A 12,650-nucleotide genomic window follows, 5' to 3' on the forward strand; every position below is an offset into this window, starting at 1 on the left:
TTTAAAGTTTACCATTATTTTTTGTGAATTATTAAATATTTTCTCTTCATTTCAAACCTGACACTAAAGACACTTTGACACTAAAGGCTGGCTCACTCTATATCGCCGTTTGTCAGCGTTTCCTTTTTGGCGTCCATCGTCGATTATGTGAACCGTGAATTGATGGCATCGGCGAAGCATCGCGGACACCTCGGGAGAGTTTGCAGCTGTCAAACTTTCCTGATATTTCGCCGAGCATCGACGACCGCCTTTCAAATGTGAACCATTTTGGCGATGATAATTCGTGGTCCCGGATAGATTGATTTATTCATATTTGTTTATGATAGTCGCTGCGGGACTAGTTTTTAATTCCAGCGAAAACAAAAAGGTTTCTTCGCGAAAATTTAAAAAGATAAATGAAACCACTACGTCACGGAGTATTTCCTGATGCAAACACGGATGGGTATGGGATAGTGCGAACATTGTTATTATCGACGATCACCGAAGTATTGTGGAATCAACGCCAAAATACGACGATATAGTGTGAACCAGCCTTTAGGAGCGTGTGTAGGCTAGTGTGCTTTACAACTAGGGAGTATGTCCTGCAACTGTCAGCATGTCCTGCAACTGTCAGCATGTCCTGCAACTGTCAGCATGTCCTGCAACTGTCAGCATGTCCTGCAACTGTCAGCATGTCCTGCAACTGTCAGCATGTCCTGCAACTGTCAGCATGTCCTGCAACTGTCAGCATGCCCTGCAACTGTCAGCATGCCCTGCAACTGTCAGCATGTCCTGCAACTGTCAGTATTTCCTGCAACTGTCCTCATGTCCTGCAACTGTCCTCATGTCCTGCAACTGTCAGCATGTCCTGCAACTGTCAGCATGTCCTGCAACTGTCAGCATGCCCTGCAACTGTCAGCATGTCCTGCGACTGTCAGTATGTCCTGCAACTGTCCTCATGTCCTGCAACTGTCCTCATGTCCTGCAACTGTCAGCATGTCCTGCAACTGTCAGCATGTCCCGCAACTGTCAGCATGTCCTACAACTGTCAGTATGTCCTGCAACTGTCCTCATGTCCTGCAACTGTCAGCATGTCCTGCAACTGTCAGCATGTCCTGCAACTGTCAGTATGTCCTGCAACTGTCAGCATGTCCTGCATTGTGCAGCTTGCCACCTAGGAGCGTATACATCCGCATATGCTCTGCCACTTCAGAGCGTGCATGTAAACATATAGATATAAATGTATAAATAACATATAAATAACATATAAATTTAAGCAAAGGTTTATGAAAAATCGGCCGGAAAGGTATCATAATCACGTTACTAGTCGCTAGAATAAATGTTACATATAGCTTCAGGTCTTTTATATAAATACCACCTGACGCATCTTTCAAATATACTTGTGAATGCTCATGGTCAATGTTGCTGTCGCAAGTATCTAAGTATTAAAATGTATAACAGCTACATTGACCATGAACTTTGTTAGCCAATCAGCATCAACCCGGTGCTGTAAGTTGTCCTTGCGCAAGGGTGAGAACTGCAAATGCTCTGCTTTCGCTGCACTGATTGTGGGCAGATAGTTTTGTTACTAATCTGGAGTAATTTTACTGTAATAAAAGCTGTGTCCGTCCATCCGTTTGTCCAAGGTCTAGATTGGAATTTGGGGAAAAAGATTACATTGTACGGGATTCGAACTCGTTTCATTGTGGAATAAGGTTCTCATTGGTACTACGTCAGTTCTACACATGCAACTGACCAACTGAGCAAGTCGTATAGAAAAAACTGTTCCAAAAGGCTCTTGAAAGCATTGAACAGATGAAGATCTTCCTTGACCTACAAGTCAATTCATATTTGGAAATTGTTTCCTGTTCAACTTACGTGCTTGGGACTCAAATTATTTGAATCAATACTCATAAATAATGAGTTGCGACAGAGTTCAAGTTGGCAAAAACCATAGTAGATTTACATGTAGGCCTAGTTGATATTGTGAATTTGGTCATAGAAGAGCTGTTGAAGAGACAGTTAGTTGACAATGATGATAATGAATATACATAACAGCATTGTAGGAGGTTTGGAGAGGAATTTGTTACCAATTCTGTGAAAGTAATTTCTTATGAACATTTTAATTTATTTTATGTAATTATCTAATAGGGAATCATTTAGTATTATAAATATATTAATAAAACTAGTTGTTATCTAATACCATCTCATAAATATATACCTTTGTAGAATAAATATATACCTTTGTAAAATAAATATATATTTTGTAGTATAAATATATACCTTTGTAGAATAAATATATACTTTGGTAGAATAAATATATACCTTTGTAGAATAAATATATATTTTGTAGTATAAATATGTTTTGTAGAGTAAATAAATACCATTATAAAACAGAGTTATGCAAAAAGAGCTTTTTTTTCCAATACTCGTAATTTTAGTTTTTAGTTTTTTGTAAAATAATTATATACCTTTGTAAAATAATTATATACCTTTGTAAAATAATCATATACCTTTGTAAAATAATTATATACCTTTGTAAAATAAATAAATACCATTATATAAAATAGTTATGCAAAAAGAGTCTTTTCTTCCAATACTTATAATTTTAGTTTACTCTATATATTTTGTCTCATGGTATAATTTACTTTGAATGGTGTTTACTGGGGCAAAATAAAATTCACATCTATTTGTTTCATATAGTATACATGTATGTGTATTAGTAAGTATATATATATATATACAGTCAAACATGGATAACTCGAACTTCAAGGGACCGAGCAAAAGTGTTCGAATTATCAGAGCGTTCAAGTTATCAGAGCACTGTCACAAGTCCATATATTTACTTATTTATTAGTAGATACATGTACATATACAAACTATAATATAAATCAAAAGCACAAATGGCTTGTTTCAAATTAAATGCTTCTAATGTAAAGTTTAAAACGTTTTCATGAAAAAGTATAGAGATTTTTCTATCACTTGAGATTGGTTTGTTGTTTGAGGTGATGTTATTGCCAGGACGTTTTTCAGATTGACATTGGCAAAACTTGATCGTTGTTGAAATGCTCAAAAGAAAAGACATTTTTTTCTTTTGGGGTTTTACCCACGATCAATTTTGCCGTTTTTTCTTGAAGTTTATGCAGATTACCTTACTTTACCTGGGATTCGTTAAGAGCAACACTCCGAGGCAGTTCAATTAGAAGTTTTACGAGGTTTTACGGTACATTCTATATCACTCACGCTTTTTTAATAGATATTTATTGAATGTACACACGTATTCTGTGTTTAGGTCAAACGATGAATAGTTTTTTTTGTAGCTCAGACAACGTATACGTTTAATTACAAGAATTTTTAAGACGATTTAAACATTCAACATTCCGACGTTGATTCAACACGGAATCAACGTCGGAAAACTATTCATCACGGGCTAGCTGGGTTACGCCACGCACTCAAGGATTTTCGCCACGCACATACAAAACAAAAACAACATGCGATTTTTGTTTTGTATGTGCGTGGCGAAAATCCTTGCACGCGTGCCCCGGCTAGCCCGTGCTATTCATCGTATCGCAGTATAAATCAAATTTCACCAAACTTTTAGAAAAGTCGTTGACAAAAATATTTTGCCGATGGTGGTAATAACGACGCTTATGAATTACGAAAAGATGAAGTTTACCTCTATGGCTTTGAATAAAGTGATTTTCTAAAGCGATAACAACCGTTTCGGTAGCCGTTGGGCAAAAAACAGTTCGAATTAACAGTGTTGAGTTCGAGTTATCTATAGCAATTTATCATTACGTGGGAACGGACCAAAGGAAATGTTCGAATTAACCATGTGTTCGAGCTATCCGTGGACGAGTTATCCATGTTTGACTGTATATCTATATGTTTCATATAGTACACATGTATGTGTATTAATAAGTATATATATATATATATATATATATATATATATGTTTCATGTAGTATACATGTATGTGTATTAGTAAGTATATTTATCTATCTGTTTCATATAGTATATATGTGTATTAGTAAGTATATATATATATATATATCTACCTGTTTTATATAGTATATATGTATGTGTATTAGTAAGTATATACATCTACCTGTTTCATATATTATACATGTATATTAGTAAGCTGGGTTTTGTCGATGCTTGTACAGTAAAGCAATTTACTTCACATGCAGGAAAATGGTTCATTTTTTTATTGGTGCAGACTGATAATCTGACTTGGTCTTCTATTAAACTTGTTTACCCAACCGACTACCACACACCATGTTTTTAACATTTGTCATATGTTTATACGTTGTTTGGGTTTATAGTGGGGGTCCTACCACACAAAGTTGTCGTCATAATAGTCACTTTTAAAATCACTGTCGTCACTTTTAAAATCACTGTCACCTTTTTCAAGTTGGTAACCAAAACAACCTCTTTCTTCACATTCGTTATTTTAATACAAATATCCATTCTGGTGGCACTGGATTGCGTTAAAAACCTGAAACTTGCTCAGTTTGAACTTCTGCTAACCAAAAGCATGGCTCAACCAGCGACCTTCACAAACTTATTAGTGATGTTTGGGAGCGTTGCTGATTACTCCGCGAAGAGTGACAGCCGTCTTAGGTTTTTAGGGCTACATTTCTTGTACTGAAAATAGACAAAGATTGTCTTTATTAATCACTGTCAGTCACAGACTTGGAAACGGATTTGCTGTCAATATCGTGGCATTACATTGCTGTTTACTTTAATTATTTGGCAGTCTATAAATGCTGGGCCAGATGCTTCAAACCAAAACTAGTGAAGTTTCGGTTGAACGTGTTGATTTATGGACAAATAATAAGTTAGTAAAGGTACGGCTACAAGTAACAAATTTTTCGTTGGTTCTAACCGAAATCACGAAATGATTGAAACACAGAATTATTCTGCGCTGCTAGAATCGTGCTAGCGAGCACGATTCCAGCAGCTTTTGCAATTAGTATAGTCCAAGAGACGTATAATAACACACAATAAAAGTATAAGTGCAATTCAACATAGCACACACGATGTAACTGCTTATATTGCGTTATTGTATGTATTTATTGTTTGGACGCTATAGCTACAAATTGTTTATTTTTTAATTATATTTCATTTTTAGCAGCAAAAGTTTTGTGGTAGAAAATGTTGCCATCTTTAGTGCAATCAATTAGGTTGCATCGTATTTACTATGGTGAATTTTCTTAATATTTTTCTTGCGTGTCGCATTATGTTCTCGGACTACAAATATCTTAAAATTTGCTAGAGTCGTGCTCGCTAACCAACAATAGCGCAACATAAACCGTTACATCGTGTGTTCTATGTTGAATTGCTTTCGTACTTTTATTGTGTGTCGTAATACATGTTCTGGACTATACTAATTGCTAAAGCTGCTAGAATTGTGCTCGCTAATAATTTGTTTAATCTGTTAAAAGCGTTTCATCGACGAACTCGGTGGGCATGCACACCTCAAATGTGTAATTCTATGAATTTCGACCGAATAATTCTGCGTTTTTCGTGATTTCGGCCAGAACTCAGAGCCAACGAAAAATTCGTTACGTGTAGCCGTACCTTTAGTAATCCTACTTACACAATCATCGTCATCTCGTCACCTACATTGATAAATGGTCGTCTCGTCTGTCACCTTTTAAATATCCCTGTCGTCAGGTCGTCAGAATCGTCACAAAACATGGGAGGACCCCCCTATAGTACTTTGTCTGGGATTATTAACCAAACTTTTAATTCTAGCAAGAATGCGGATGCTCTGTTACCGGCCCAACTTCTCTTGTCCCGACTTGCTAAAAAGCTGCCATCATTATGGTTGTAAAAAATAGTGGTTAGCCAGAAATATTGAGTAAATATATAAATATAATGTTTGAGATGCAACTGTACTTGCCCGGAGAATTTCTAGAATTTTTTCAGACAGATTTAAAGGAATTAGTATCAAGGCTCTCGCTTTATGGACATTTTATTAATTTATTAGTTGATTTAATACAAATCGTGTGATAAGTGTGCTCTAAAGATCTTGAACATTACTGATGAGAAGTGCCTGTATGCGGATGTGTGTACTTTAGCTAAAAATGTCATGTGGAACACTATGTCTCCTACTGGCGACATTTCCTTCCTTTGTTTGAATCAGGTCACCTTACTAATATTTGTTGAACTCGTATTGCAAGCGCTATCAGTTTTATAGGAAACGCCTAGGTTTAATACTCTCACATGATGTTGAAATACATATTTGTACTTTTCTACCACTTACTCTGCTTTCCAAGGTCATGACTGATGTGCCTCATTAGGGAGATGCGCTTATATAATAATTATCATTACTGCTCGGGGCCATGCGCCAATTAACCCGGTTCCTTACTGACCGCTAACTGGCAAATCTTACAAGGTACGAGCCACAATTGTTTCGGTCAATTCATGGTTTGTTATCGGTTATCATTATTGGTGCTGTTTCTTTTGGTCACTGTACATTTGGTTCTCGTACTGGAATTACAAACGGAAATGGCGTTCAGTCTTCAGCAAGACTGCTTTATAAAATAAAGAGCCGCCACTAGTTCGAATTATTTTTATCACACGGAGCAGACCGCTGGACAGCAGTAAAAACTAATAAAAAGCTTGCTTGTACTTGACTATGGAGCTGATAGAATCAGTAGATTAGTGTTTGTTAAGGCTTGCCTGTTATGTAGGGATTTTATAGTCCATCTAGCTCGTTTTTAGCTGGATCTCTATGGTACATAATTTTTCACATAACTTTCCTGACAGTCCTGTGACCGTTATGTGACAGTTACGTATAACAACTATCTGGATAATTATTCTGAAATGCAATATGGCGGTTGATTTTTGCATGTATTAGTGTCGGTCGACTAGGTGAATGTGCGAAGTTTGAATCCTGTCCGATACAACTTTGTTATGTACGACGCAACCATGGCCACAGACAGGCGCAATGATGGACCCAGTTCTTATTATAGTAAATACTCATTTTTGAACTGGTCTAAACCAGTTATGTTCCTACGGACTGGATATATGTGCCTGCGATTTATTATAATATATAATATTATAGCAAGCTCTAATTGAAGCTATAAAATACCATCTGGTGGCTTCCATGACGAAATTTTAAAAACTTGCATTTGCCACTAATAGTTGCGATGCTTATATAGTACTCAATAATATTATATGGTCACAAGCTTATTGCGGTAGTAATGTAAAAGAGACATCTTCCTTACCAATCAGTATGAATTGTCCAATGCATTGCATAATTTGTTGTTAAAACAGTTTTTTGCAAAATCTTGGCCAACAAAATTTGACAGCCTGCAAAAACTGTTTGTGAAGTGCTGCTGCGCTGTACGCATAGATCTCGTTGCACCCTTGTGTTGTGTATCTACATGCATATGATACATAGTGTATGTGCACATGTGTAGGGCACATGTGTATCTACATGTGTAGGAAGGTTGCTTTGCAACCTTCCTACACATGTAGAGGAAAGTATATATAACTGAATACCTTCCTCTATTCATTTATAAACTGTTTGAGTAATTTTATACCTGTCACAAACAGCTCAGGCATACGTTATATGAAATTTCTAAGAGCATATAGTGCGTTCTTAGAAGTTTGGGTAGCTGTTAGGTTCTAAGAAAGGTTAACTCCCCTTCTTTGAATGCCCCCTTCAGCTCTCAGATCAATATTACATGTATATGAATGGTAAAAAGATGACCTCCTTCTCATATTTCAACAGACAAATTATTAGCGAGAATTTGACACTCTAATGTGAAAGTGTACGCAAATGTTTAAGCAAACACACTTAGTGCTTGTTGTGATAGCCTTGGTACACGTTTGGTAAATTGCTCCGCATTATGTTTCATCTTGTGTTTGAACATTTGAGGAATTTATTTATTCTGACTCCAAGTATCTCTTTTGTGTTATTTTTGTCACTTAACAAAGCAACCTGATACCGCACGGAGCTGTTTCTTGAAATGTTACTACGTGTGTGATTCAGGAACTCGTTACTCAGGGCAGACAACTCCAAGAGTTTATAAAGGATGACCTGTTGGTTCAAAAGCTCATAAACCCTCCAGAGACATCTGCAGAACTATTCTCTGGTAAGATGGAGAGATCTTGGTCTCGATCACAAATTGTCTGTCGCTCTTTGGGCTGCTACTGCAACATTAGCTACGCTGTTATCGTTTACTTGTTTGTGACATCACAGCTATTTTTATCTTCAAGGTTAGCACAATTTGATAGTCAGTTGAGATTACAAAAGCAGACGTGGGCTGCAGTTTTTTGTTATTTACTCGGTCTCATCATTGAGTGTTTTGCTGCCATACAGGTTGAATTGCAACAAAGTTCATGTTACAGTTATTTGGTATCAAAAGATTCACCGTGTCTTACTCTGTTGTGTTGTACATGTAGGTGCAAAATATGTGGAAATGTGATTACAAGCGCTTAAAAGCTAAAAAACGAACAGTTAATCGCAGCCATCGTGAAAACGCCGTAGGTTGGAATTCCTTTCCAAAACGGCTCAAATGGGACGTGGTTGAACACGATGGCTTCTGTTTACACTTTCATGCAACCTCATTCGTCGAAATGTTTTCACAAATATACTTCACGCATTCAATAAAACCATGTCTATTGTCCTTACCCGTCTATTTCATCATCATTGTAATGCTGTCACTTTGAGCACTGATATATCAAAACCTACCGTAAAAATTCGTTTAATTTTAACCTTAGCTCGAAGGAGTGCATATCATCCTCTGAGAAACATGACAAGCCTGTTGGTCACTTGTGATAGTCGAAAAGTGCTGCATAAATTGTTCGCGCCATTTGGCAGGAAGTATGGGTCACGCGATTAGATCACGACTAGATGATTAGACCATGCTGAAATGAAACTGTAATGGAGCGAGCATCTATATTTGATACAGGCTTTTCGGTAGAACCCGAAGTGTTTGTCATAAACTAGTGCTACGAGGCATTTTATATTGAGCCTTTTATTGGCCTTTACTTTCTGTGATAACATCATGTGTCAAAACAATAACCACAATGTTTGAGTACGTCATCGAAATAAAGAAATTCCAAACTACGGCGTTTTTGTGATGGCTGCGATTAACTGTTCGTTTTTCGGAGCTTTTAAGAGCTTGTAATCACATGTCCACATATTTTGCACCTACGACACAGCAGAGTAAGACATGGTGAACCTTTTGATACCAAATAACTGTAATGTCAAGTTTGTTGCAAGTAAACCTTTAAGATGCTTTTGGATTCGAATAAGGGTAGGGGAGATGTGACATGATGCACCTGTGGTATTCATATTTCAATCGCATACCTCTCAAAATTGCAGGAGAATCTTGGTAGTTTAATATTGCATTGCGACGTAATAACCTATAGGCACATACATCCTGATGCATTATTGAAAACTGCCTCCTCAGATCTTCATCAATACCCGCTGTTAGTAGGCTATGACAACCAAATGCTTGCCTTAACCAATGACTTTAGTGTGTGAAAAAAATTTTATTCGGTACATTTGTAGGCAATTTCTGTAATGTTGAGAGTGACTACCGTACTGGTAGAATATCACTGGAAGTAGCATATAGAGGATAACTCCAAGTTTATAGCTACTCCTAGGTCTGAATGAATGCTTATCACATAACCTATTCAATGATCTTTATTTTTGATACTTTATTTTTCGTACCCGTCTCTTGTACATGTAGTGCATCTGACAGCACCTCAAGTGGCTACACTGACCTCTCATTGATACTTGTTTATACTGGATTCATTTTAACGACACCTATGCTAGTTATATCGAGGATAACAAAGTTACATGCTAAAGGATGATTTCAACATCATCAATCTTAAACATTCTTCTTTTTCAATGTAACTTTTATTATCAATAATAAATGTTATATTGAAAATAGTAATTGTAGTAATAATTAAGTTATTGTTATAATTATAACACAATTAAAATAATAATTAACATAATTATAATCCCAAAAATAATTATCTTAATGACAGGCTTGATGTTTTCGGTAACTTCTTAATGATGAGCTTACACAAAATTTTAGTAGATTTTATCAAAAATTGTCAGTATTTTTCTATTATTTGTGAGGGTTTCTGATGTTTGAGATGATCTGATCGTTAGAATGTTTCAAGATTAAAATTGATAAAACTTGATTGCGATTAAAACGCTCAGAAGATAAATATGTACGAAATGATGTTATAAATTGTTATGGTTGCTATAGTTGACATCGGCTATTGTGTTCAAGTTGCAGTGTCACGAGTCTCTATTCTGTCTCTTTACAACTATAGATGTCATAATCGCACTTTCACTTGTTCTGAGCATTTTAACCACGATCATGTTTTGTTGATTTTAATCTATAAATATCCTGGCAGTCAGATCATCTCAAACATCAAAAACAATCGTAAATGATAGAGAATACCGATACTTTCTCATAAGATCTAGTAAAATGTTGAGCAAGTTGTCTAGCATAGTAGCATGATAGTAGCATCGAACATATGACACGCATTGCTTTGCGTTCCCCATTTTTATTCTAGCAAAATAGATAATTGCTTGTCATTCTTAGTTGGTGACTGACACGAGGCGTGTGTGGCACATTCTCACACGCTCTTGACCAGTTTATAATGACACTACGCTTCTCTGTGTGTGATATTTAGATAGGCACTAGTACGTATCTTTATAAGCAACATTGCCTGTGGCATTCACCTACTGTACAGGTGAGTCAACAATCAGAATGACTATAATGATATTAGTAGCAAGCTGCCCGTATCTGATACACAGTTCAGTATCAAGGTTACCTATGCCCTACTGAGTCTCTCTGGGGTGTAGGCTGGTGTGCTGTAGCATATAGGCTGAGCTAGTAGATTCTAGCAAATAAGATAGGGTGAAAAATACTATTGAAGGCCTAACCAGATGAACTAACATTTACTGGTTTGTAGAATAGATTTCTTGGATTAATAGAGCTTTTGTATGATAGCCTCATCCAGAGACAGGCAACTCTCATACCTCTGTTCTATTTTCTTGAAATAAGCCTGTGCTCCACACACTAGCTATTCTCTTGACGTTAGCTACCTGCTTCCTGGCATGCGAGGTCTATCATACTGTCTTTCTTCTAGTGGAGACGCTTATAACGAGCGACCCAGAGAAAATAGACGCGTGCAAGTACAAGCCCGTTCGGTTGATGAATGTGCCAGAGAGCTGGTCAGAGTCCTCAAAGACACCGTCAACAACGGCCAACCCTTTGCACAACTACATTGTACAGGTTAGTGGCTGTGTTAATCACAGTGGGAGTTCTACATTAGTGCCATCACTCAACAGTTAGGCATGGCTAACAGAAATGTGTCAAGGCGTGTGAGAACAGTACTATCACTGTCATTCACTTTGTAACGTGATTGGTCAACTAACCTGACATTCGAGAAATATTAAACCTGTTAATAAGACCTATTTGGAGGTCGGTAACATTGTCCCCAGCTACTGTTTTGTATGTCTTTTTTCTAATGGGCTGTTCAAACACGCATTCTATAACAGTGGATTTAAATGAGAACGTTAACTGTCAGCAAATCACTGAGCATAAAAAATTAGCTGCGGTCTCACATTACAAATTTTTTGTTTTATGTAAAGTATCGCATCATATATAGTCAACAATTATTATTTGGTGAATAAAATATTTTTGCATTTATTAGTATTCCTAAAGTGTTATTTGTTTAAACATTTATATAACAATGGTACTGCTAGTTTTTATTATCATTGCTTGATTTCTGACATCAACGATTTGTCTTGTTTATCGGGCACACAAACTTAATTAGGAATTGTCTACTCATAGCTACTTTTCTTTTGTGGGGCTTACGCTGTTTTTCTTTCGACATTCGTTAGTTTGTTGCCTGTACTGCACAACACCTCTCTCGTTATGGCTCTACGAAAGCCTCTTTTATTTCTTGTAAACTCGTGTCATGAGTTAAATATAATATGTGTAGATTAAGAGATACTTTAGAGTGTTTTATATATAATGTATTATATGCTGTCTCAGGCGCAGACCCCATCACTAACAGGAGAGTACATGGCTTCTGCTGAGGCTGAGTTTAAAGGAATCTACAGCCTTGAGTGGAAGATCCTTCATCTAGAAGACAAGTATGTTACTCCTAATATGTTTCCTTGTTTTTTCATTCTTCAGAACATTGCTTGTTTGAGTGTAAACAGCACATGTGGCAGCAGTCTTTGTATTGGTCAATGATAACATGAGAATAGTTTAGGCACATCTGTAAGGTAACCACACGCTCAAGCATACGATGCACATGGTGGACTGCGAAATGAAATGTTAGCCATGCATTGAAGAGTTCAGGAACCCAATAAACAAGCAAGTTTTGATCCTTCTAAAGCATGCCTTACCTTTTTTGTTTGTTACCTATGATGTTGGAGCTTCAAAAAGTGTGCTAGGAAGAAATCTTCGGTGAATGGAAAGGGTAATATGTGAAGATTTCAACTACGGAGAGCAATATCTGGTTCCTTAATTTCTACTATGGTCATTTATATGAGCTTGGAAAGCCTTATATCCTTAGAATAATGAAGGATCACTTTAACATCCTTTTAGTTTAAAACTGACGCAGTAAATTATTACTAACAAAAGTTTAAATATATATAATCTGAACAAAG

The 12,650-nt window shown here is 36.6% G+C and overlaps 1 protein-coding gene across 2 annotated transcripts in view; it reads left to right on the top strand.

Moving 5' to 3' along the window:
• The window catches only part of LOC137406415 (neuronal PAS domain-containing protein 2-like), a 58,962-nt gene that overhangs the window by 35,987 nt on the left and 10,325 nt on the right, over positions 1-12,650 (top strand). For both annotated transcript variants that reach the window (XM_068092989.1, XM_068092990.1), the window contains exons 7-9: positions 7,989-8,091; positions 11,117-11,262; positions 12,028-12,128. In XM_068092989.1, coding sequence (XP_067949090.1) covers positions 7,989-8,091; positions 11,117-11,262; positions 12,028-12,128 — 350 coding nt within the window. The remainder of the gene's footprint in view (positions 1-7,988; positions 8,092-11,116; positions 11,263-12,027; positions 12,129-12,650) is intronic.

The sequence above is a fragment of the Watersipora subatra genome, chromosome 10 (assembly GCF_963576615.1).
Source record: "Watersipora subatra chromosome 10, tzWatSuba1.1, whole genome shotgun sequence".
NCBI classification, from domain to species: Eukaryota; Metazoa; Bryozoa; class Gymnolaemata; order Cheilostomatida; family Watersiporidae; genus Watersipora; species Watersipora subatra.